Genomic DNA, 26,353 nt, shown 5'->3' with positions numbered 1-26,353 from the left:
GCCTGAATTTAAATATGCAATTTAGTTCATTCATTCGTCGGCAACAAAACCTGTGATTCCTTTTTTTGTTGTTGTTTTTGCTTTTCTTTCTTCCCTCCTGGAGCCGATTTAAGAATTTGCAGTTCTTGTAAAAGTGGAGTGAGAATAAAACACCTCGATTCTACATCTTTTATCTTGAGATACTGAAGCTCATTTTCGTATTCATTAACTTCTTGCCTCGAGAAAACGAACGACAAAGAAACTGGATAAGGAGATGAATCAAACACGTGAAAACCATTTGAGACCATGCAAATATTATCTCGTGGTCTCGAGATTAACGGCTTGAAGGCATGTTGGTGACCAGGAGGCAGAGACGCAACCAAACGGTATTGCAACAAACCTTCAGTATCAATAAAGCAATCTCACTGAAACGGCCTGACTTCGTCTTCGTGGCGCACCTCCTGCCGCACTTGCCGCACTGATTGGGCCCCTGGTTCCCCACACCCTGTGGCCGGTGGGCTGATCGTATAAAAAGGCAACAGTGAGTTGAGGCAGCGGAACCGAAGGACACGCAGATCCGGACGGTAGAACCGGCACCAGCTCGCTGCAGACATGAGGTCACTGCTGTTGTTGGGACTGACCTGCTGCTTCTTTGGCATCCTGGCGTCGGGAACCCCGGGATCCTCCTCCTCCTCCTCCTCCCGACGCCCCGGCAGCACCTCGGCCCCCCGAGGGTCGCAGCCAGCCGCTCTACGGCCCGGTGTTCGCGCTCAAGAGGTCAAATCCATCGAACACAAGTCAATCGAAGCTCCAAAGGCTGAAAACTTCCAGGAGGTCCAGCTGAGTGGCTACACCGTCCGCGCCGGCATCAACGAGTACCTGACGCAGGGCGGACGCAGAGCCGGAGGTCGGTGCATCCCCGCCGTTTGTCTGCGTGCTTTTAAACTCACTGAACACATTTGCAAAGTTGTGAAATGTGGCAAACAAAAAAAACAAAACAAAAAAAAAACTACCCACTTTTCTCTTTCTGTGACCTTTTTAATTGTAACACCTGGCTCATGGATGAATGCAGTTCTGACCCGCCAGTGTCATCACTCACTTCCAGCAGAAATACCACCCTTTTATTGTTCTGTGCTACTGTCAGGTATCCAGAAGTTACATACCTGAAAATACATTTTTGTATGAGAGCTATACGACACACGATACTGAAAACTCCAAGTGTTGCAGTGGAATGTGTATTTTTGGCAACTGTCTCTGAATTAGGAAGACCCAGATATAGAGTAAAGATAGTTTTTGCAGTGAATACATTTACTCTGAAGCTGGAGGGGTTCAGTCTGAACAGCTGTGCGCGATGCTGAATGGCACAAGGGACAAACTGGAGTAAAATGCAGTTGTGCAATAACACCAACCTGCATGTTAGTAGGAGAATACTAATGTATATTACAGTTTTATTGCATGTTCCGTTTCTACTGCATGTCTGTTCTCTTGCTTCTCACATTACGTGAGTTAAACCGAAGCTCTCCTGCCTCCTCTGCCTTCTCTCCCTCTTTTGCTGGAAGCTGGCAGCACTAATCCCAGGTTCTATCGCTATCAGCACTCCCAACACCAGCCACCCTCAAAGCTGCAACCCAAAGCAGCACCTTACAGGTCTTGGCCGCCTGCTCAACATCCGAGCAGCTCATCTGCATCCATCAGAACTGGCGCAGGTACTGAACCCTAACCAGAGACTAACCCATCAAACACTGACAGAAGACCACCACTGGAGCTGTGGACACATTTTTATTCACACCTCCACATTTGTTTCTGCTTTGTGGAATAATGTGTCTGTGTGCTGTTTCCTCAAAAAACAACAACAACCATTGCGTTAGCTGTTTGGTACTTTCATAAAATGACATCTCTTCCTTTTCCCTCATCACAAGACACTGCATGCCCTCAATGAATGTGCAAATACTTCTTGTTGGAAAGTGGAGACTGAAAAAGTGTGGATACGTGGTCGGACCTTCAGCCAGTTTGTACTGGCTCAGGATGTTGAGAAGTGCTTTTCGACTGCAGGAATGTGTTCAGCCAATCACGCAGTTTTGTGAAGTTGCAGCACTTTCTGCTGATAGCAGTGGCCAGATATGAGCTGCTGGGTTCATTTTCATGTTAATAAGAAAAGTACTGTACAGTACAGAGTACTGTAGTAGTAAGAGTACTGCACGATTGTAACTGGACTTGAAGTGAAACAGCTGATTTTGAAAAGAAGACTGAGACGGGGAGCGACACAAACCTGTTTCAACACCGGCTGATTAGATGTTTGGTTCTGCTGCTGCCGACTGATCACATCACCATCAATCTGGAGCAGCAGCCGCACGTCACGATGGTTTCACTGCCCAGAACAAGCCGGGGATTAGAATACAGATCAGAGCTATCACTTCATTAGCCGACCTGCGCTTTAAGTGAGCCCATGTTTGAATAAAATAAGTAAATCAACGCTTGCCAAAATGTTTAAATGTGTCCTTTTTTTTTTAAACAGAAACAGGGTCCAACTGCAGAAACAGGCCCATAGACCTGGTCTTCATCATAGACAGCTCCCGCAGCGTGCGCCCGGCTGAGTTCGAAAAGGCCAAAGAGTTCCTTCAAGACATGGTAGACAGCCTGGAGATCGGCTCGGACGCCACCCGCGTAGGTCTGGTCAACTACGCCAGCACGGTGAAGATCGAGTTTCTACTCAACACCTATTTTGACAAGTTTGCCCTGAAGCAGGCGCTGGCCCGCGTCGAGCCTCTGGCTTCAGGTACCATGACAGGTGTAGCCATCAAGACTGCCATGGAGAAAGTTTTCATCCCAGAGGCAGGAGCTCGACTCGGCTCCACCAACATCGCCAAGGTCGCCATCATAGTGACAGACGGGCGACCCCAGGACAGGGTGGAGGATGTATCGGCCGCCGCTCGGGCTGCTGGGATTGAGATCTACGCGGTGGGAGTCGACAGAGCCGATATGATGTCACTCCGCCTCATGGCCAGCCAGCCTCTGGACGAGCATGTCTTCTACGTGGAGACATACGGGGTCATAGAGAAGCTCATTTCCAAATTTAGGGAAACCTTGTGTGGTAAGAATGAAAATGAGGAAACCCATGCAGTGTCAAAGTCATACCGTCAAAGTAGCTCACTGATTCACTGCCATGTGCATCATGGAACTCCAGACCTCCACCGGATGTCTGACTGCTAGCTAGCGTAGCTGCAGTGAGTGCTAGCAGTGGGGCAGCAGAGAAACACGTCTCAAAAGCCATCAAACACACTTTGCAAAAGGTTCTTTACCTGCTTGAAGAGAACAACAGTTGTGCTTCACGTTCACCGTGAAAAAAAATGTTGCAGTATTCAAGGTGTAGTTCAACAAATGAAGGACAATATCAGTGTTTCTTGAAAAAGCTGGCGTGTCCCTCCAATACAAGAAGCATCAATGGCTACTAACCAACTTAAAGACCAGACTTCCAATTCAGAGCAAATCCTAAAACATTCAATACTTTATAATGGTTTAAGCCGATTAGGATGCTGCCCATGCCTTTCACGAGGAGCATGAGTGCTGCAGCTTTTGCCCTGTTTCCTGCTCATGTAGCTGAAGGTAAGCTAAGCTGTGCAGTGCCACAAACATGGGGTTTTGCAATTTTCCTACTGAAAATTAATGGCTTACCCTGCAAGGCTTCTTTTTCCATAAAGCTCCCGATAAACTTGCAACAGGTTTTTATAATCCTGACGATACGCGATGCATTATCTGATCCACAGGGGACTTTTGAGTTCTGGTGGTAGCGTGTAATACTGGCGTCTTAAATAATATTCATTCTGGACATTTACTGCCATGAAGGGTTTGTTTTGAGGGATAAAATGCTGCTCTATTTTGTCAGTACCACATCTGTTATATCAGGAAGAAGCATAGGCTCCAAATCCTGAGCGGCTAACTGTACAATGCCTTCTTAGATCATGTAAATACTTTAGGAGCTGTAAAGATTAGCCACAGCTAAACCAAAGCTGTAACTGTATCCAAATCAGTTGCTATAGGAACCGCTAGAGCTGCAGCCGGAGTCCTGGAAATGACCGGGACTACAACCACAGCTGCAGGAAGGGAGTTCATCCACTGTCAGGCATGCAGCTGCAGCTATGTGGCTCTTAAGATGCAGTATAATACGATGCACAGCTTTTCCCAGTGTCAGCTTTCACAAGCCCTGTACTTTCAGGGAATATATTGATTTAAAAACCTCAATATTTATAGTCTCTTTTCCAAATTCCGGTAACACCTGAGCTATCGAGGTAACTGCTGCCATGCAGCATCACTCCCCCGGCATGAATTCCAAATTCAGAAACTGATGAGAAGAATGACAGGTGCAATGACTTTTGATTTCATGACAAGAATCAGCGTGATCTTTTTCAACGACACCTTGATTCCGTGGAGTTTGTCTGCCTTCCTGGGACCAGCTTCTCTTTGCCCACTGATACATTGTGAAAGACTGCAGGCGTGAGTGAGCAGGGTGTGTTAGCGTGGCTTGTTGGGTGTGTAATTTCTCTCAGGAAAAAACAAACAGATGAAAAAAGTCAAAAACCAGGGTCAAATTAATAACACAAGTTTTTAAACAGCTATCGTGTCACTACAGTTGAACCACATGGATTGAGCAAACTAATCCGTGTGCTGCGGTGTAGATTTTAACTTTGACCCGATCAGCTAATTCATACTCACTACCTACTAACGCCCCTTGTTGATTTTACTCAACTCAAGCCGATCAGACAGTAGAGCTTTTCTCTCCAGGTTTGGACGCATGTGCTCAGGGACATAATTGCCAGCACATCTGCGTTGATCACGGCATCTCCTACAGCTGCATGTGTCGGGCCGGGTACGTCTTGAACCCGGACAGGAGAACATGCTCACGTAAGAACCTTATCTTTGAATTTTTTTTGACCGCTGAATCAGAGTCATAAATCTTTGACTTGGTTGAAAAATAGTATTGTTAACATTTAAAAAAAAAAAAAAAACTAAACTAAAAAAAATATTTTATGTGAAACTCTTCATACACATTTGTTTTTCTCATCTCGGGGGAGTTGGACACACTTGCGCTGTCAACAAACTGCATACCACAGCTTGTTACTGATCTTTTACGTTGCCCTCATTCGATTTGAGACACTGGACTCGACTGGAACGAAGACCCATCAGTCAGATGTGAGAATGTCTCTTTTCAGGTTTAGACGCTTGTGCCCAAGGACACGACTGCCAGCATATTTGTGCCAACAGCGGCGACTCGTACGTCTGCAAGTGTCGGATTGGATACGTGTTGAACACAGACCAGAAAACATGCTCACGTAAGTACATGACTTTGTTTTCATACTTTCTACAGAAATGCAAATGACACACAGGGGCGAAACAATGAATAAAACAAAAAACCCCAAGAGTCCAAACTGAAAAATCAGACCTTACGGGACTGTGCTGTAACAACCATTCAAGATCGTGGTTCTACTTAAGACGAACATTCCCAAGATCTGGGCCAGATCAGTAGAGGGGAACCCCAACCCTCGACGGTCTTCCTTCATTCTGCTCAGGTCTTTCAACAGACAGAGGACAAGCTAACATCTGCTGAGTCTTTTCAGAGTTGGAAACATGTACCCATGGACACAACTGTCAATCATGAGCCACATCATGGGTTGATAAATGAGGGTGTAGTGTTTCTTTTCAGAGTCGGATTCATGTGACCAGGAACATGACTGCCAACAAATATGTGTCAAAAATGGTGATTCTTACCTCTGCAAATGTCAGGAGGGATATGAGTTGAATGCAGACCAGAAAACCTGCTCACGTAAGAACCCTTCAGACTTGTTTTGTTTTTTTTAAATCTCCATTTCTCGGTGCAGTGTCTTTAGTTTCCCCTTAAAATGGGTCCTGTTGGACTGGGCGTGTTACATGTGACAGTGTCTGTTCCCAGGTTCAAGTTCATGCCCCTCCGAACACAACTGCCAACATATTTGTGTCAAAAGTGGCGATTCGTACCTCTGCAAATGTCGTGAGGGATATGTGTTGAACGCAGACCAGAAAACCTGCTCACGTAAGGACATTTTTGGCAACTTTGGCTTTTGGGACGGTTACTTGGGTACGTTGTTTGACTAAGTGCTGGTGAGTCTACCCTTGCAGACTAAGCACATTCATCATTGAGCTCAGCTCAACTCTTGTTGATCATGGTTGTGCTTTTGATCAAAAAAATGTACAACAACTGGATGGTGAGGAAAAGCTAATATCTTTAAAGTCTTTTCAGATTCAGAAACGTGTCCACGGACATGGCAAGCAGCCATAAGCCACCACATCAGATTCATAGCCCACGGAACGGATGATAGCTTTGGAAGCGTTTCTTTTCAGAATCGGATTCATGTGACGAGGAACATGACTGCCAACAAATTTGTGTCAAAAATGGTGATTCTTACGTCTGCAAATGTCAGGAGGGATATGAGTTGAATGCAGACCAGAAAACCTGCTCACGTAAGAACCCTTTGGATTTCATCTCCATCTCTTGTCTTGGAGGGCCTGTCGGCGTGTCACATGTGGGAGTGTCTGTTTCCAGGTTCAGATTCGTGCCCCCCGGGACACGACTGCCAGCATACTTGTGTCAAAACTGGTGAATCTTTCATCTGCAAATGTCGTGAAGGATATGTGTTGAACGCTGACAGGAAAACATGCTCGCCTAAGCACCGTCTTTTTACTACATTATCCTCCACAGCTGGTGCTTTTATCTGCGGACAAAAAGCATAAAGCTCATAAATACCCGAGGGCTTGTATGAACCCATATAAGTACCCAAAGATACCTGGAAACAGATTGATGGAGGGTGGAAAAGCAGGAAAATCTCTCCTTACCTGATACGGTGTCACCATCCGTCACCTGTGGCCCTGTCTCTTTTCAGGTTCGGATCCATGTGCCCATGGACACGATTGCCACCACATTTGTGAAAACAGTGGTGACTCATATATCTGCAAGTGTCAGTTGGGATATAAGTTAAATGCAGATCGGAAAACGTGCTCACGTAAGACCCCTGGTTGGACTTGTCTAATTACTGGAATACGCTGTATTCATAGCATATATATTCTAGTCTGTTCAAAAGAACTCAACAATGATTTTGAAATGATGGCGTCAGCTGTGGAAATGTCTTGATCAAGGACATGTTCAGAGTAACTGAGACGACGAAAACTTAGACGTAGACAGACAGGAAGCGGACAGGTGGTGCAGTAAAAGTCCCAGAATTGGCTGCTTCTTGGTGAAAACAATGGGATTTAGTCGGTTAAAAGCATCGTTTCAGGTTCAGATACCCATTCCCTGAGCCACGGTCGGCCCGTGTCTGCAGTTGTCCAGGGGGATGCCTGCTCCATGCACAGCAGCGACTGACGGTATCACATTTGTCAGATTAGTGCCATGAATTCTTGCTTTGGCTTGTTGGGACAGTAACAAAACATTATCGTATACCATCTGACGCTTCAGGTTAGTTCAGGTTGTCGTGGCGGAGGGTCAAGGTACTGCTAGCCATGGTGGCAAAAAAAGGCACTACGTGTGATTCCATTTACAAAAAGAGAGACATGATTGTGGACCAGAACGCATCAACTCGATGAGATGATACCACTGTGGCTGAACCCTAACAGTGGTGGATGATAGCCTAGCATAGCTTCAATAGCCAGCTCCCCTGAGGTTTGCTGGTCTCTGCAATTTCTCACTCCTACCGTGGTGCTCATGTAGGCTGTTTGTTACAGTTTAGCATGGCCTTCTGCAGTTTGCCTGTCTTCTTAACAAGAATAGTAGGGATACAGTCAAGATAAGAGAGCTAGGTGACATGAGTCTTCAAATGTAGCGCCGCAAGTCGCTAGCCCACAAGTGGCTATAGCCAGCAAGGTGCTAGCCACCAAGGAGGGGCTGATACTCTTGGTTACATAAGGGTGGTCCAGTCAAAGATGAGGAGAGCTTGTGACTCCAGTCTGGCCAGACAAGTCCAGGCCTCCTAACCTGATTTTTGAGGGACCAGTTTCATCTGATCATGTCTCTTTTCAGGTTCTGACCCTTGTGCCTACGGAAACGATTGCCAGCACATTTGTGTAAACACTGGTGACACATTCATCTGCAGATGTCGAGCTGGATACACTTTGAATCCAGATAAAAAAACATGCTCACGTAAGAATGGAGCTTCTTATTAGATGGCATGAAGTGCTTGGCTGTACTGACCATGATTGTTGACTATGGGTTTGGTGTAAACGGAGGCAGTCAGATGTGTCTCTTCTCAGGTTTGGACTCATGCTCCCAGGGACACGACTGCCAGCACATCTGTGTCAACACGGAGGACTCCTACATCTGCAGGTGTCGGCTGGGATACGTCTTGAACCCAGACCAGAAAACATGCTCACGTAAGGCCATCATATCTGCTACAGTTCATCAAATTTCCAAATACTGTCATTTTTTTTTCCTTGTCTGAATTATGCCATATTTAAAATTACCGGTAAGCCAAACTTACCACAACAGCTCTTTGGAGAAAGTCACGTATAGGACACATCTCTTGATGAGCAACAAATTGGAAAACCCCAAATCTTGCCAAGTACATTTTATCTAATATCTCATAAATAGAACAATCTATTCAGACAACACAGAATCGCTGAACATCTCATTAAGATGAAGGGACTTATTTGTAAGAAAATGTAATTCATTTCACGAAATGTATCAAGAACATTTTGCTTACTGCTTTTGCAGATTATTTTACGTCAAACAAGGAAAAACCACTCAGTTGAAATTTCCTTTTCTCTTGATTTGGAGTAATATAGTCTTGGAAAGTCGTTCTGATGTTGGTAACACTTCCACGGGTAGTGCAGCGCTCTCGGATATGTTTTACATGCAAACAAAAGTGATGACATCATATCACGTCCATGTAGGGTTAGAAGCATATACAAGAGTTATATACAGTATATGAACGTATACTGGTATAGCTATCGTACTGGTATTGGACCAGTGCTCGTTATCGGCTGATATGCAAGTTCAGGCAACAGAATTGGGAAGGAAAAATGGAATTGGAATATCTCAAAAGAAACATGTTTCTTGTGGAGTGATTTTGACTTTTACTCTCTGTTTGATCTCTGACTAATCTAATCTCTTTAATCTCCTGACTGCTTTGATCACCACACACATACAGACTGACACACAGACATTCCTCTCGTTATAGGCTGATGATATTAGCGCTAATGAGTTTTTCTTTGCCTAGAAATTAGACGATTGTTCTTGGCAAGACCTGGGTTTTTGCAGTGTACTCAGTAATTCTAATCAACCCCAGAGTCAGGAGTGGAACCGTGTACTTCCCGGGGTTTTTACTACTCGTCAGGTGCTGCTGTACTGATGGATGAGTCAGTTAAGACGTGTGTGTGTTTCTTTTCAGGTCCAGATCCATGCGGCCAGGGACATGATTGCCAGCAGATTTGCATCAATGAGGGAGACTCGTATATCTGCAAATGTGGAGCAGGATATGTTTTGAATCCTGACCGGAAAACATGCTCACGTAAGAACATTTTTTTAAAGTATTCTTATCGGTATTTATGCTTCTATTTAGCATCATCAGAGGTTCAGAAGGGAGGCAGGTTGTCACGTAGAAGCTGAGAATGTTAAAATGCATCAGTCTGATGGCTGTGGTGTCAAATCTCCTGTAAAGAGAGCTGTGACCTCTGAAAAAAGCAAAACTGACTTTTCATCTTCACTGGAATTCAACTGTGCGTTTCCTTTTCAGGTATACAAATGGATGCGTGTGCCCAGGGACACGAGTGCCAGCACATCTGTGTCAACAGCGGGAACTCGTACATCTGCAGGTGTCGAACGGGATACGTACTAAATGTGGATCAAAGAACGTGCTCACGTAAGAAAGTGCTTCCTTTTGCTGTAAAGACCCACATTGTCACGGCTTGACGGAGGCTTCTGTGACTCCTGGGCTGTCTCCCTCCAGACCCGGACCCGTGCTCTCTTGGACACGAATGCCAGCATATTTGTATCAACACTGGTAACTCGTACATCTGCAAGTGTGGAGTGGGATATATTTTGAATGCAGACCAGAGGACATGCTCACGTAAGAAAGCAATGGATTCTTTCAGCAGAATGAGATGGTGTCCTTGTGTTGAATCCCATGTTTTTATCATACAAGTTCCAGGCAAATGTTTCAGACAGGCTCTCCGGCCACAAAGGTGGCAGACGTGGATGTGCAACTCAGGATGAGCCAAACCTTTGTACTGAGGCAGGTCCGACTGTAAACAGGGCCAGGCGTATACACAAAGACACCACAACCCTCTAAACGCCACACGTGTCGTTTTTAAAAAGATGTGGTGGCCTACAGACACGATGCAGATGGAAATCAGTTGGGATCCTTTTTCCTTGAGGACCCGCAAATTCCCCGGTGCACAAGTAGGGCTGCCATGCCCCGACGTAGACGTGGTGGCCCCCCTGGGGGAGGAACAACTTTCTTTGAAGGCCATAAGTATCAGTGACACCATCTTGAAGCACAGCTGAATGAAAAACAGTCTGATGACTGAAAAAAACAAATGGCGAGCTTCCAGCTGCACCTTGCAGGTGAAATATAATGCTGCAAGAACCGGACCCATCAGAGAAGTTGGGCCCTGCAGGGAAAGTACTACCCCACCAGCAGGGATTTAAAGGAGGGTGGATCAATCACCCTTTTCTGGAACTAAATTCCTCATAAGGTTCTTAGTTCTTAGGGAAAGTTCCTGAATTCAGATAAGAAAGGAAAAATGCAACAGCTGTGACTGGTCCTGATCAGAGTGAACCAACTCCTGGTGCTCTGTGCCCTCATGTCTGCAGGTTTGGGGTTAGAAACCTTCCGTTCATAGTTGTTTTGTTTAAGTAGTTTTGTCTCTTTTTTGCATTCTTCAGTTACCAGGAAATAGACCGCAACCAAGAGTCCAGCGACTTATACAAGTCCAGTCTTTCACGGAACACTTAGGAACCGTTCTATGAATGACAGGGCAAATGTAAGGACTGAGACTGCTAAAGTCTGCAGTCAATGTAAATGACAAGACTGGAATTGGTTTGGAGAAGGTTCTGGGTTTGAGCCCTGGCTGGAGCACGGGGTCTTTCTGGGTGAGTCTCCATGTTCTCCCTGTTCCTGCTGGGTTCTCTCTGGTACTCCAGCTTCCTCCCACAGTCCAAAGACATCAAGAGGGGACCAGGTTAATTCAGACTCTAAATTGACCGTAGGCGTGGCTGGGAGAGCCAATGGTTGTCTGTCTCTATGTGTTGGCCCTGCCATGGACTGGTGACCTGTCCAGGGGGAACCCCGCTGGGATAGGCTCCACCCCCCTGCGACCCGAATTGTTTTGTTTTGTTTTTCTTTAGTTGGAGGCGACTCTATACTTGTGTACCTGCATGTGAGTATATATTCCTGAGATTACAGTTAAAATGGATTCAAAAGTGCAGTTGCTAAAACTCTTTCCACCTGGTTAGATTAGATTTAACCAAATGATGTCAAACATATTTCCTAATCTCACTCACACAAACCCAATCCTCCTGATTTGGTTTAATCCGCGCCGATCGATGATCCAAAAACGTGAGCGCTGAAATGTTTGGTTCAAAAGCCCAGACAGACATTAGAGTGTAAGAAGCATCGGAGCTGAGTGTTTGAATGACGCTACATGTCTTTGACCGCCTTGGTGGTGTTCTCACTCTTTCAGAGGAAATGAGAGGTGAAATAACTCAAGACGCCTGCATGTGTGAGGCTCAGATTTTGTTCCAGAAAAAAGTGCAGTCAACCATCCAAGACCTGAGCAGAAGACATATCCTTTGATTCCACTAATCAGCTCCGTTTGTGCATTTTACATTTTGCATCTCTGTTAAAGTTACAACTGGTACAGGCAGGATTTTTGTTTGTAAGACTAAAGTGATGATTGTCTTTCTTTCTTTCAAGTTCTTATGATTGATCTTTAATGTGTGGACCTGTTTACTTACCCTTCCTTGACTCTCTGTCCACTAGATGAGCTTTCACACAAGGTGAACCTGATTGAGCAGTATTAGGAGCAGTGAGGAGGAAGGAGACCGACTGGAATTGTGTAAATATTTTTGAGGAAAAAAATGTAGTGGAACTTATTTGTAACCCTTAAAATGTCTAAGATCTGTTTTTGATTTCTGATACACTATACATCTAGTCTGTTATATATATATATATATATATATATATATATATATATATATATATATATATATATATATATATAATATGTGCATTTTTTGCAACGCTGTCGCATCAGAAAGTCGGGTGTAACTGCTTTAAATGTTTACACGTACCTGCCTGAGATTGTAAGTGGAGCAATATTCCGCATAACATTTGTGTAAGACTTAAACTTTGTAAAAATAATGAGTAAGTTAGACTAACTTGTACTCTTTGTAATCCTACATCACTATTAGGCTCTTTTCAGTGAGCTGTTCTCTCTCATTTTCTGAAACAAAAGTCTCTGTCCAGGAATATAAATCAAATAATCTCTTATGCAACAAGGTGACTGTTGTTACCCCTCCTTCCGATTCCAGAAGTTCTGTTTGGTGAAAAGACCAAAATAAAGCCTGATCCAGTTTGATCGGTGCTCAGTTACATCACAATAAATGACTTCAATCCTTTTCTTTGATTCCTGACTTTATGGTAATAACGTTTCCTAAAAAACAAGTAAATTGCTGAGGGAGCGGTTGGACCGCCTCAGTACTTCTCACAATCAAACAGAAGTTTCTTGTGCTCATCGTTAAGGAGAATGTTCAGAGAACTTTGGCATGATTTATTTATGGATAGATAAATATATTATTTCAAAAATGTTAACTGGATGTGCACCAAAGAGGACAGAGGGTGCTAGTTGTGATCAATTCTGTTTTTGGTGCCAACTGTAAAAGCATTTCACTGAATGAAGAACACGTACTGTATTTTTTAAAACTTTGTTACATGAGAAGATTGATAGGGGTCATCTGTTAAATGACTGCAATGTTTATGACGTATTTTGGTGTTTTTGTAATAAAAATCAATTTGTCTGAATGCACATTTTCATTTGGATGTATAGTTGGTGTCTGCCGAATAAATATTCTGAAACTATGAATTCATGTCCGTCTCTTGTATCTTGTCTCACAATGTCATTTTAAATGAGCAGAAAACAATTTACTATTTTTTTCCTTTTAAGAAAAAAAAAACCTACTTAGTTGAAATGGGAGATTTCTGAACGACAAAATAGTTTAAAATAATCCCCCAGGTGTGTGTGTGTGTGTGTGTATAAAAATATATGTAAATTGGAGTCATAAAATCTTCATCATTTGTGTGAGAGAGGCAAGTAAACGGATAAAACAACAACAAAAACTACAACTACCACAAAGACTTTCAAATGCGGTTGCCACGGGAGACCGCGAAGCTGTTTATGCTCCAGCCTCTGGGCTACTAGCTTGGTGACCACACAAGCTACGAAAACATAGGTCTTAAATAATTTACGAATACACATTCTACCGCGACTCAACACTATCGAAGTTAGACTTTTAATTTCTACCATGTGTCGCTCGTGAGAGCGACGGCTAGGTAGCTAGCGGTGTCGCGTCAGGCTAATCACCAGCTAAACTAGCTAAGCTAACGGTGTAAGCTATATTCCGAGACAGAGGCCGCATGATGTGATTTCTAAAGTTAATTGTAGACTGCAACTTGACGCAAGGTTAGTGGCTTAGCTCCAACTGATTTGTGTAATTAAAACAAACCCATTTGGACGAAGAGAGGTCTGCACACACGGCACAATGTTTATCTACCTGAGCAAGAAGGTGAGTGGGAGACGAGCTGTTGCGTGTCCGTGGTCCTCAAGCTAACGCAACACTTACTCTGGTTGCTTGTTTCGTGTTTTTATAGATTGCTATCCCCAACAATATTCATCTGAAATGTGTCTCCTGGAACAAAGATCAAGGCTTCATTGCTTGTGGGGGAGATGATGGTCTCTTGAAAGTGCTCAAACTTGAAACGCAGACAGGTAAATCTCGAGTGCATGGAGACCAAGTTTAATTTGGTGTTGGTTGGCTTTGTGTCATGTTGCTAGGACTGTTTGCAAGAAAACAAACGATCCTGGTACTTTTTCTCCAAAAATTACAACCGTTTGGCCAATATTTGTTCAAATAGCCATTATGACTCGCTTTCTGTAAATACTGAAAACACATGCGACCTCTATGAATTTGAATGAAAAATGTTTTCGTTCTAAAACATATAGAAGCACCTTGAAGTGATATGCTTAACACATTTTTTTTCCCAAGAAATATTGGCCAAGAGTGTGCGGATGCTAACATTGAAAACATTCACATCTAGTAGATCATGTGACATTGGAATGATGCATACTCCTCATGACCATTTTAGCCAGTACTGAAGGCGTTTCTGTTTGTAATACCGTTATCGGAGGCATTTACAACGCTGGTATCAGAACTGGAACAACTGTGGCCATAAGGAAAACTTTCCAATGTGGTAATATGGCAGTTATTTGAACTTTAGCAGTGTTTTTTTATTTACTTCTACTCGTTGCTCTTGGTCAGGATACAATAATCAATAAGGGACTGCAAAAACCTTGATATGCTGCTTATTTAAGTTTATTTGGCACAGTCTGAGCCATTATATAAGACCCACGTGGGTCAGATTTGAGGCTTTTTGCAACAATAGACCTCACAGTGTGCAGGAAATCTTTTGAGACTTTCAAAAGCCTTTTGGCTCTGTTCTTGTACGTCAGTCTCCAGTCACTGTAAGTAGAACTGGTACCAACTTGTCCTCTCCACACCGCAAATCTCTGACAGTAAAATGAGAGAAGCTGTAATGACTGAGCAGGGACATCTACAGATGCATGAAATAAGAAGCACCACCAATTCCTTGGACACCAGGGTCACTGAATGACTTGATTGGACGCTGCACTGGGAGCTTGAGTGTGTGGTGTCTTCTCTTAACCAAAAGGATGTCAATCACACGCAATGGCCCGCAAACTCACAACCGAGCTGAACAGCTAGGGGACATCTTGGACTGATGTGTTAGCAGCTCTGTGTAACACTGGTCCAAGGGGCTAGAGCTGAAGTTAGCATTTTTGCACATTCACAGAAAATCTTTATTTATATGCATTGCCAATATTCAGTTAAAACATTAAGTTCCTGTCTGCACTTATAAATGGTAACTACAAGCTTACCCTCAGTGAGAATTCTCTTAATCTGATGTATTTTACCCTGATTTGTCAACAGATGATGCCAAGCTTAAAGGACTTGCCGCACCCAGCAATCTGTCAATGAACCAGACGCTGGAGGGGCACAGTGGTGAGGCACAGACCAACATCTCCAAATCAATGGAGGATGTTGGCAACAAGTCTTGTCTACAAGAGAACAGGCAGTCAGGCAGTGTGATGTGAGCTGCATCAGAAAAGCACGATCCGACACCTGATCATTGCCTCTCCTGCAGGTGCAGTACAAGTGGTGACGTGGAATGAACAATACAAAAAGCTGACAACCAGCGACCAGAATGGACTCATTATCGTATGGACGCTCTACAAAGGTGATTTCAGAAGTCCAACACAATGATTTCCAAACTTTTTAAAGTCCTGTACCACCTAAAACATTTGGTTATCGTGGTCTAACGAAGAGGACAGAATGAATTTGGCTGTTGAGGTTGTCTCTGTTCCTTTGCTAAGGAGCATGGTACGAGGAGATGATCAACAACAGGAACAAGTCGGTGGTGAGGAGTATGAGTTGGAACGCCGACGGTCAAAAGATCTGCATTGTGTATGAAGACGGCGCAGTCATTGTGGGATCTGTAGATGGTAAACAGGTTCACGGCGTGATTGCTGGAATGTAATTGACATGGATGACAACATTTTACAGATGTGCCACTGGGTGTGTGGACATGGATGTGTCCTGAGGGATAAAGGCCCTTTTCGTGTGCAGGTAACCGGATTTGGGGAAAGGAGCTGAAGGGAAATCAGCTTGCTCATGTGGCGTGGTCCCCAGACAGCAAGATCCTCCTCTTTGGCATGGCCATTGGAGAAGTACAAATCTATGATAATCAAGGGAATTTCATAGTGAGCACATACGCTGATTTGCTGAAACATTACACTGAGTTATATACTGTATACCTTCACCCTTCACTGCTTATCTTGGCTTTTCTGTGGTGTGCACCGTGTTACAGATGAAGATGACCATCAGCTGCCTCGCTAACGCGACTGGGGCTGTCAGTATAGCAGGCATCCACTGGTATGCAGGTAGCGGGGGCTACGTCGAACCAGACTGCCCGTGTCTGGCTATCTGTTTCGATAATGGAAGATGCCAGATTATGCGCTATGAGAATGATGAAAGTAAGCTGCCAAAACACAAAGTCTGTTTTCCAGGTGACACTTCAATGTAATGTTTACGAAAGGCGCGGAGCCGTGCTGGTTCTCTCTCCTGCAGACCCTGTGTGTCTGGACACTCTGATGAATGTGGTCAGTATTCAGTGGAACCACTGTGGCAGTGTGCTGGCGGTGGCTGGATCCCTCAGGGCCTCCAACACGGATAAAGAAATCAATGTGGTGCAGTTCTACACGCCATTTGGAGAGGTGAGGGTGGAGATTTGGTTCCTCATCGTCAGTTTAGACGTGTATGACGTATGGTGCCTCTTCAGTCGTTTTAGATGAAAGTGAAGTTTTCCTAATTAGATTATTTGTTTCTGTCTATTTTCCAACTGCACATTTCAACATTCAAACATGATTGATTTAGGTTATTTGCATTGGGTCATACCGGGCTGTCCCCGGCTCTGAATGGAGCAGAGGAACATCAGAACAGCCTTGTTTGCCTTCTGTGGTTGTTGTAATAGAACTTTCTGCCCTCATTTTGTTGTGTTCTACTGTGTCAGCATCTGAGAACCCTGAAGGTTCCTGGGAAGCAGATGACGGGGGTGGCCTGGGAGGGAGGAGGTCTACGTATTGGCCTGGCCGTGGACTCCTACATCTACTTTGCCAACATCAGACCAGATTACAAGGTAAATGCCCAAACCTGCAGGGTCAAATAAAGGCTCACATTTTTGAAGAAACCTTAATATTTCAGTTTTATCTGTCGAGACTTTTCTTTCATTCTTTCTTTTTATTGCATATTTAAAAAACAACAAACCATAACCCACGACCCACCCCTGTCTGGTCTGGGCAGCCAGTGACTTTAGAGATCCAAACTGTACCTGGACTACTGTGGTGACTCTCACCTGCTCTCTGGTGTTTGTTGACAGTGGGGCTACTGCTGCAGCACGGTGGTTTATGCCTACACAAAGCCAGAGCGGCGGGAGTACTGCGTGGTATTCTGGGACACTAAAAACAATGAAAAGTTTGTAAAGTATGTCAAGAGCCTGATGTCCATCACCACCTCAGGGGACTTCTGCATCCTGGCTAGCAAGGCAGATGACACCCAGCGACAGGTACAGGCACCTCCAGACTATATAATCTAACAGAATCAAGTTTAAGGAAATTAAATGTGCTCGTCCTGATGACAAGATTTCTCATTGGTGCTGTTTCTGTCATTCATTTCCACACAGGAGGATGCTGATGTGGAGTCTTCCAGTCATGCAAGGGTAACACATGTTTCACCCCAACTCTGATAATGAAAAATCAGGAATGGACTGTTAAAATAATCCAACTTCACTTTCCGTTTTTAGTATGTCCTGATTCTGTGCAACTCTATTGGGACTCCGCTGGACTCAAAATACATCGACATTGGTGAGTTTAAACAGATCGGGCTAAAACTGGCGCGTCTGAGATTTTATTTAGCCATTGACAACATCGCCCTCTTTACACACTGTGTGTCCTGCAACTTTGCATAGATACTTGAAAGTAGTGAAAAGATGAAATTGACTATAATATTGATGTATTTCTTCAAGCCAATGTAAGAGATCTCACCCGGTGCATAGAGAAGTGGTGGCTGGCGCTCTGTCTCCCGCCACCCACAGCATCCTATAGCAAATAGACAGTGAGAACTGGCCGTCTTTATGTCTCACAAATATTCAGCATTCCGTTTCTGCGTGATGTTTGCTGAGGAGGTCGAGCCAAGATAGTTCAAAGACTGCAGATTTGAAATGGGTTCCACATCTCCCAGCTCGGTAAATAACAGGAGAGCCAGGAGTCCTGGAGGTGTCGCCTTTTCTCAGATTAGTCAAAACGACATGACGTCGACTTGGATGGAAATAATGAAGAATGACTTACCCTCTGTCACTTTTCTCTTTGTTCAGATCCACTGTTCGTCACCATGACCAAGACACATGTGATCGCTGCGTCTAAAGAAGCGTTCTACTTGTGGCAGTACAGGGTGGCGAAGAAATTAACAGCCTTGGAAATCAACCAAGTAACCAAAACAAAGAAGGAGGGAAGGGAAAGGTGAGGTTTTGCAGAAACTTGCTTAACACTCGGAGCATGATGGAACTGGGTCTTAACGGGATGTCATTAAGTGTTCGACAAATCCAGTTGGTGGTTGAGAATAATGCCCACGCCACAGCCTACGGTATACATCAGTCAGATCATGGAAAGTTACAGGGAGGCAAGATAACCACAAGGCTGGAATCTGTGAGTCAGTGGATGGAACCTGAATGGGATTCATTCATCTGAATCAAATGCCAACGAGGCTCCAGACAGGCACAACATGACCTCATGCTCTGCCAGGGTTATCCTAGCAACTGGACCAGAACTCATCTCCCTGGGGAGGGCAACTGTCTGTCTGGCTGGCTGTCTGGCTGTCTTTGCAATTCTGTCTCATGTATTCTCACTTCCTGCCTTTCTAGGGTCTATCACATTGACAGCAGTCCATCTGGAGTCAACGACAGTGTTCTAGATTTTGCTAAAGCCTTCACAGTAAGTGAGAGTTTTACGTTTGGTCTGAATCAGGCTGTGCAGCATCCATGCCAAAGTACAGAGTGCAGCAGAACAAGTAACAGACAGAAATACTGTTTGTTAGCTCTAATTTAATGAAGTATTCTCACACAATGTAAATCACAGGAACTGTCTCAAGCCATACTGTTAAAATGCATATGAATGAAATACAATTAAGAATGAGAAAGCACTCAGTGAGCTCATGCATCTGCTAAAACGACCTGTTTGTTCCTGACTCAAGCTGTGAGCATTGACGAGCCCCCGCACTCCTGCGCGTTGTAGTGTTTGGTTCTGCAGAGCTCTCGGAAGGTGGAACCTGATAATATTTGGACTCTCCACGAAAGAGGAGAGTGATGCTGCACTCTGGTGTAAATATCACCTCCTGCATCCGCTAGGTGGTGCTAGAGAACACTCTTACTCCCTCTAAGTAGGCCACCATCCAAGACCCTCCAGATGTTCCAGTCCAGCGTTCCCCGTGTGTGACCACAGCACACACAGTTACTGTATCGTATGATGCTGTACATCACACGATGACAACACGGTGCCAGTTTGACGAACATCAAATGATCTTTGTTACAACCGGTTTACTTGCTGTAACCACCAGGTGAATTGTTTTTCTCAATATGTGCGTTTGTGTTGTTTTTTTGTTTTCTTTTTAAGGCAACTCGAGATCCCATCTGTTGTATTACGGCCACAGATAAGACACTGATTGTGGTGCGTACATCAGTTTTTGTTCCGTATTTTAAAATTGATTTTCATCCTGATATGGAAATGAAAGCGTGTGTTTGTACGTGCACCCTCAGGGCCGTGAGTCTGGAACTGTCAACAAATACAGCCTCCCGAATGTTGTTCTCATCCAGAAATACACATTAAACAACAGAGCCCACTATCTCTCTTTGAACTGCAACTCCAGGCAAGCTCAGAGTGGTGATGAGTAACTTATAAATCACATGTGATTACTGAGGTGTCATCAGTGCCTCATCACGGTCCGTCTTCTCTTCAGTCGCGTGGCCATAATTGACATCACAGGCGTTCTGACTTTGTTGGACCTGGAAGCTCGTAGCTCCTCAGACGACAGCAGTCAGGCGTCTGCAGGAGATCCATCCAAGTTTGAACGTAAGGACGTTTGGGACATGAAGTGGGCCAATGACAACCCTGATCTGTTTGCAATGATGGAGAAGACGAGGATGTACGTCTTCAGGAACCTCGACCCAGAGGTGAGTGCTCAGATGTGCCATGCCTGATTTATAGCCTCAGATTTAAGGACATTTAGTCAGTGTGTGATTACTGATGCCACAATTTACTAAAAACAGGAACCCATTCAAACGTCTGGATACATCTGCAACTTTGAAGACCTGGAAATCAAATCTGTCCTGCTCGATGAAATCATGAAGGTAGTTTGAATGACCACAGTCAAACCCACGTAAACATGCTTGCGTCATGGTGAAAGCTTCATTTCTGTATCATTGATATCCTCCAGGAGAAAAAAGCAGATTGATGTGAAGAATCTGCGTTAAATGCTTCTCATCGTTAGAACTCCACTCCGAAGGAGCTGGAATTTGCTGTTTGGATTCATGGTTTGCAGGGAACTCTGAGTAATGGAATGATGCCTTGCAGGACCCAGAGAGGCCTAACAAAGACAACCTCATCAACTTTGAAATCCGCTCGCTCAGAGACAGTCGTGCACTTATTGAGAAAGTTGGAATTGAAGATGCTTCCCAGTTCATCGAGGACAATCCTCACCCAAGACTTTGGTAAAGAGAAAACATTCCCGCGGGCATTTGGTTCACGCTAAGTATGTTGACGTTGATTCTGAGTGTTAGATTATTACATTTGTTGATGTTGGTTCTAAGGGCCCATTTGTGAGTGTCGTCATTTATCAGTTCATTAATTCAGGATGATGATGGAGGCAGTAGAGATTTGTGGCGAGGTTTCATGGCTATAGCAAATGTTCGACCTGGCTGGAATGTCTGCTCTGGCAGCATCCTGTAAAATCTGGCAACATGATCCTCCTATGCTGATAAGACCTTCCCCCCCTGCTCCCCTCCATCATGGGCTGAGTGAGCTGCTCAGAGCTGTACATGCTTTGTGAAGGACTTCTGCCTTCATTGCTGTGAGGAGAACAAATAAGAATACATACAAAAATAATCTTTTCACTCATCTTATGGTAGTGGAATGTCACATAGGTATGTTAGCCACACAGCCTGCTGTTAGCTCAATAATCTTTGCACTTAGAATATGAAATAGTGGGTACAGGCTTCCACGTAAGCTTCTACTGATAACGGCTAACCTCCTCCTCTCTCCATGACCCTCGTCAGGCGTCTCCTCGCTGAGGCGGCCCTCCAGAAACTAGATCTGAAGACAGCTGAGCAGGCCTTTGTCCGCTGCAAGGACTACCAGGGTATTGAGTTTGTCAGGCGCCTGGGTAAAATGCAGAGCGAGCCCATGAAACAGGCGGAGGTGGCGGCTTACTTCAGCAGGTTTGAGGAGGCTGAGCGGATGTACCTGGACATGGATCGCAGGTATGATCGTCCATATTTATTTGAAACCACCCTTAAAGTGGTAATTCCCCCCAAAAGTGATTTTTGACTCTTGTAATCGGAGCCCACAAATGCATCTTTTCCCTCCTGCAGTTTGTCTTTGTGATGCCAAAATGCAGAAAGAAGCCATGTATTAAATATTTGCACTTAATTTGGCTAACAACAGCAGAACTCAACAAAAATGTGTGTTTGCTAACTCTACTGTGCATGGTTTGCTGTCAGCATTGCAAGTGTTACTGTTTATTTAACACACTTTGTGGATGAAGTGTCACTCTTAAAAGTAACAGATCCAGATCTTCTTTGCTTTCATGTGTTTTGTTTGTAATTCCAGTGTTCGTATATGAGATTTGCCAGCAGTTACTTTGCCCTGATGCTAAAGGAAGCCTGTGGATGGGTTTTTTGTGTCCCTGCAGGGACCTTGCCATCAGCCTCAGGATCAAGCTGGGAGACTGGTTCAGGGTGCTGCAGCTGCTCAAAACTGGTTCTGGGGACTGTGACGATGCTCTGCTGGAGCAGGCGTACAACGCGATCGGAGACTACTTTGCTGACAGACAGAAGTGGTATTTTGTCAACCCTTTTTTCTGTTAATTATTTATTACGCACATACGTACTAAAGACAGGCGATGGCAGAGATACAAGAATAAAAAGTGTTGTAACTAAATGTCTGTTCTTCCCCCCGTCAAGGGCTAATGCAGTGCAGTATTACCTTCAGGGCAGGAATCAGGAGAGGCTGGCAGAGTGCTACTACATGTTGGAGGACTATGATGACCTGGAGACGCTAACCAGCACGCTACCAGAGAACCATAAACTTTTGCCAGTGAGCAAATTGTCAAGCAACTCAGATATTATATTTTCAGCTGTAGTTTCAGACATCCTTGACTCTAAATATTTACTTGAACAGAAATGCGTCAATGATCCACAAAAACTTCCAGTTTGTCCTTTTCATGAATGAGCGAGATGCTTAAACGGAACTTTTTTTTTTAAACAGTTTTTGGAGCAGTTGTGCTGTTGCTTGTTGCTGTTAGCCGTCAGTGTCTATTAGCTTCAAGCTAACTATACGTGGTTGGCTGTTTTTGTATCCTAGAGTCAGTGAATTAATGCAGGAGGGAACAAACATCTTTGTGAGCTCAAAACACCAATTTGTGAATTCTTGAATGGGTGGAAATAATGTTAGGTTGAAGTATTGCTTTTAACCAAACTCTACAGTATCTCATCTACTGTCTACTTCCACGCTTACTCTCTAGGAGATCGGCCAGATGTTTGCTACTGTCGGCATGTGCGAACAGGCCGTCAACGCCTACCTGAAGTGCAACCAGCCCAAGGCTGCCGTGGACACGTGTGTCCATCTGAACCAGGTGAGAGACAGCGAGACAGATTGTGACATTTGAAACACGCACGGTATTCCCTCCACAGATTGACATCTTTGGACCACAGCGGACACTGTGGCACCTGCTGTCCTCCCACCCTATGAGTGATATTTAGCTCCCGAGTGTGAACACTGTTTTCATACTTCACTCTTTGAGTGTCAGTTTTAACATTTGGTTCCTGGAAAAAAAAGCTCATTTGTCAGGTTTAATTCAGTGGTATACAGATGGACTGGATCCTCTGAGAGGAGAGGTCATTAGCAGTTAGCCCCCCCCCTTAGCCACTGTTTTTCTGTTCATGTTAATTTCAAATTTTGACACTGAAATTAATGGCAATGATTCAGTCACCGCTCGTGTCGTCCAACTGTTGTGCCTCGACTGATTTATTATTTTTTTGTTTCCTCAGTGGAACAAAGCGGTGGAACTCGCCAGGACCCACAACATGAAGGAGATTAAATCTCTTCTCTCCAAATATGCTTCACACCTTCTTGAGAAGAATAAAACGTTAGAGGCGGTGGAGCTCTATCAGAAAGCTCACCATTTTCTTGATGCAGCCAAGCTCATGTTCAAGGTAGGTTCACGTGAGCGCCAGGAACCTTCATAGGAGATTAGAGCTCCAACGGTACGTCAGCGGCATTGCTTGCATGACCGGTGTGTGTCAGCATGTGTTGTCAATGTGCAGATAGCGGACAAGGAAGCGAAGAAGAGGACCCGTCCTCTGCGGGTGAAGAAGCTCTATGTGCTGGCAGCTCGTCTGGTTGAAGATTACCACGAGCAGATGAAGACGTCCCAGCAGAGTAAAGCCAAAGGGAAGAAGTCAGGGGTAGATCAGCACTGCTCTTCTTATATTTAGTGGCCATCGAGAGGTCATGTGATATGATATGTTCCATCCAATGAACTATTATATGCTTCTATAAACAAGTTAAATCTCATAACCTCAAAATAACTAACTTTGATTAATTTGTCACCACAAGATAAAACTTGTTCCTTCAAGTTAACGAATTCATGGCCGTGAGATACAACTTACCCCTTAGTCTGAGGTGACAAGATTTAAAAAAAAAAATAATTACAAAATAAAATTACTAAATTGAGGGAACATGATTTATCTCCTGGCCTCAAAATATCTATTCTCTCTGTGGCAACCAGGGGACTCTGTACTACAGCCAAACTGAAGCTATTATTTCTCGTGTTTATACACCATGTTTTCTTATTCATGTGAGTTCTTGTTCTTGTGCTGCATTCAGGCAACTTTTGCACTTGCTGGGCTGCTTGAGGAAGATGCCACCGCGACAGACAACCGTATCGTCGACAACGCCTGGCGTGGAGCAGAGGCGTATCACTTCTTCCTGCTTGCGCAGAGGCAGCTGTATGGAGGCTACATGGAGAACGCCATACGCACAGGTACTCAATCACACACTTCACACGTCAACAGCACAGGCGCTACAAGCACTTGCACTTTACTGAGCCTGTTCTCTGGTATTACGTCAGTTTGCTTATTTGTAGCATGTATGAACACTAATATGCTATTAGCACCTACTGGAGACCAAGTATCACGGAGTTGTGAGCTGTCAGTAATTTATTTCTGACATCCTTTGGAAGTGTGTTCTAAAATATAAAATCACTATCAAGGCTATGAACAAAATACCCGTAACACTGGTAATGATTTTATTACTGCTATTGATCATGATAACAAGTTAAGAGTACAAAATACTTACAAAAAAGAAGAAGCGCAGGAATGCAGGGGCCTAAAAATACAAAGCAGGAGTAATCAGTGAGGTTGCAGTGCCCTCTAGTGGCAGGACATGCAGCCTCCACTTCCATCAACTGCCATCAAGCACATCTCAACACAAGGACACAAGGGGATCATTTACTACGGACTACGAAGGTCAAAGTCAAGTTAGCCATCTATCCTGGACTCCAGTAAAATTAACTATTCACTGTCCTCACGCCTTTTTTGAAGCCCTTCACCTCCGTGAGTACGAGGACATCATCCCAGCCGTGGAGATCTACTCTCTGCTGGCCTTCTGCTCTGCCGCCAGCAGGGCCTTTGGCACGTGCTCACAGGCCTTCATCAAGCTGGAGTCTCTGGAGAGTCTGGAGCCTCAACAGAGGCAGCAGTATGAGGACCTGGCCTTGGAGATCTTCACCAAGCACCCGCCGAAAGACAGCCGGGTGATGGAGCTGGACCGAGCCTCAGAGGGGTGAGAGGACTAGATGTAGGACTGTTTGAGCAACGCCACAAGATTGGATAGAACTTGACTGTATTTTCTTATGAGTCAGTTAGACAGGTGAGATCAGGTGCTGCAGTGGGCAACTGTGTTGCCAAGTAATGGGGGGCTGCTGGTTTGGTTCTGTGTGGTGCCTCCTTACAGACACGCTCACACAGAATCATTCGGGTCATTTAATGTTCCGCCACTTTATGAATAAGTTGACTTTGACGCCACCTGCTGAAATTCTTCCCCTATGGACCCCTCAACAACTTAAAAAAAAACAAAAAGTAAAATGTTCTTTGTCATGACCAGAACTGATGAATGTTTCCCTCTTGCAGGGCGGAAGGGAAGTTGCCCACGTGCATCGTAACGGGCCTGCCCATCCAGGAGTACCAGTTCTGGATGTGCAGTGTGTGTAAGCACTGCGCTCAGGAGCAGGAGATCGGCGTGTACAACTGCTGCCCGCTCTGCCACAGTCCCATCGTCTGAAGCTCCAGCACACACAAAACTACATTTCACAGCGTTATCGTGCACTTAAAATGTTTGACTTTGGCAAATATTTTTGAAGTGAATCGTGGCAGCGTCATTGAAACATGGATCAGTGCTGTGTCATAATGTGAAAAGTTAGCTGTTCTAACGAGTTGTTTTCTTGTTATTATGATATAAGAACCTGTCATTTCTTAACACTGTATCATGTTGTAACGGGAAAAGTTTGTCATAATGTGATGAAGTGGATTTTCATGTGACAAACCAGAGGATGAGATTCTCAGAAAAGCTGGTCCATTTTCTTCTGTCTGGTGTGGCAGCAGTTGTGTTGCTGAGTTGCGGCTACGACGATGCTAACGAAATGAGCTGAGAACGTCTCCTGTCCGAATGCATTATGACCAGTGACGTTTATGAACGTTGTTTGGATTTTATATCTCTAATATTCTTTTAGTTTAAAGCATCATACCAGCTGACTGGGAAATGTATTTGCTTATTTGGAGGAGATAGGCTAACACTTCCCGTTGTGCTAAGCTAACTAGCGTGGGTCTGGGTTTCTTCACGATGAACAGAGGAGCGTCTGTCCTCTTGCTTGTCTTAAAAAGTTGGCTTCCTCCTTTAAATTCTTTTAAAATGTCTGAATGAATGTAACTGGTTTTTTTTACATGGACTTCACGGTCAATAAACTCAAGGTCCCAATTTCAAAGTCTGTTTTTCATTTTGTTGATGCTCTCATGTGCTCAGCTCTTATCTAATGTAGTTGGACATTCGCGTTCAGTACTGGCACTTTGTAATAGTGCTAATGATGCTAATGATGCTAATAAGGCCAATGAGCGTCATCCATGGCTCCTTTTCATTGGTCGATCGAGTCTTTCACCAAATTGTTGTCTTTTTTTTAACT

The 26,353-nt window shown here is 44.3% G+C and overlaps 2 protein-coding genes and 1 long non-coding RNA gene across 3 annotated transcripts; 2 read left to right on the top strand and 1 right to left on the bottom strand.

The window, feature by feature from the left end:
* The first annotated feature begins 342 nt into the window (after positions 1 to 342).
* On the top strand, positions 343 to 12,151 carry matn3b (matrilin 3b). Its single transcript, XM_086181870.1, is given in 17 exon segments — positions 343 to 886; positions 1,539 to 1,685; positions 2,495 to 3,070; positions 4,759 to 4,878; positions 5,187 to 5,306; positions 5,678 to 5,797; positions 6,007 to 6,012; positions 6,352 to 6,471; positions 6,554 to 6,682; positions 6,891 to 7,010; positions 8,024 to 8,143; positions 8,254 to 8,373; positions 9,390 to 9,509; positions 9,735 to 9,860; positions 9,948 to 10,067; positions 11,683 to 11,784; positions 11,979 to 12,151. Coding segments are annotated over 17 exon segments (2,505 nt in total). The 5' UTR covers positions 343 to 591; the 3' UTR covers positions 12,023 to 12,151.
* On the bottom strand, positions 5,564 to 13,872 carry LOC147246881 (uncharacterized). Its single transcript, XR_015109669.1, has 3 exons — positions 13,772 to 13,872; positions 6,844 to 6,957; positions 5,564 to 6,722 (listed from the first exon to the last, which is right to left on the bottom strand). It is a non-coding gene; the product is annotated as an uncharacterized LOC147246881 (long non-coding RNA).
* wdr35 (WD repeat domain 35) lies at positions 13,368 to 26,143 on the top strand. The gene is made up of 28 exons (XM_086181867.1): positions 13,368 to 13,783; positions 13,869 to 13,986; positions 15,224 to 15,295; positions 15,438 to 15,530; positions 15,667 to 15,795; positions 15,920 to 16,053; positions 16,161 to 16,326; positions 16,421 to 16,566; positions 16,863 to 16,988; positions 17,229 to 17,414; positions 17,532 to 17,567; positions 17,652 to 17,712; positions 18,222 to 18,366; positions 18,768 to 18,837; positions 19,516 to 19,569; positions 19,659 to 19,768; positions 19,859 to 20,072; positions 20,169 to 20,249; positions 20,473 to 20,609; positions 21,174 to 21,377; positions 21,809 to 21,955; positions 22,080 to 22,212; positions 22,640 to 22,750; positions 23,166 to 23,330; positions 23,442 to 23,582; positions 24,004 to 24,160; positions 24,720 to 24,960; positions 25,308 to 26,143. Exons 1-28 carry the CDS (start codon positions 13,760 to 13,762, stop codon positions 25,456 to 25,458), a joined length of 3,552 nt encoding a protein of 1,183 aa, XP_086037993.1. The 5' UTR covers positions 13,368 to 13,759; the 3' UTR covers positions 25,459 to 26,143.
* The last annotated feature ends 210 nt before the right edge of the window (positions 26,144 to 26,353 follow it).

Source organism: Aulostomus chinensis, chromosome 17, assembly GCF_037954235.1.
Source record: "Aulostomus chinensis isolate RoL2024-O1b breed Wild chromosome 17, RoL_Achi_v1.0, whole genome shotgun sequence".
Lineage (NCBI taxonomy): Eukaryota > Metazoa > Chordata > Actinopteri > Syngnathiformes > Aulostomidae > Aulostomus > Aulostomus chinensis.
The sequence above is the reverse complement of the archived record's forward strand: the minus strand, read 5'-3'. Positions and strand labels throughout refer to the sequence as shown.

What these genes read in the sequence shown, in the direction of transcription:
- wdr35 (XM_086181867.1), top strand. Translation starts at nt 13,760, where the DNA reads ATGTTTATCTACCTGAGCAAGAAG. An exon ending in CAGATGACACCCAGCGACAG is followed by an intron (nt 17,415 to 17,531) that starts GTACAGGCACCT and finishes ATTTCCACACAG; the next exon opens with GAGGATGCTGATGTGGAGTC. An exon ending in ATTTTGCTAAAGCCTTCACA is followed by an intron (nt 18,838 to 19,515) that starts GTAAGTGAGAGT and finishes TTTCTTTTTAAG; the next exon opens with GCAACTCGAGATCCCATCTG.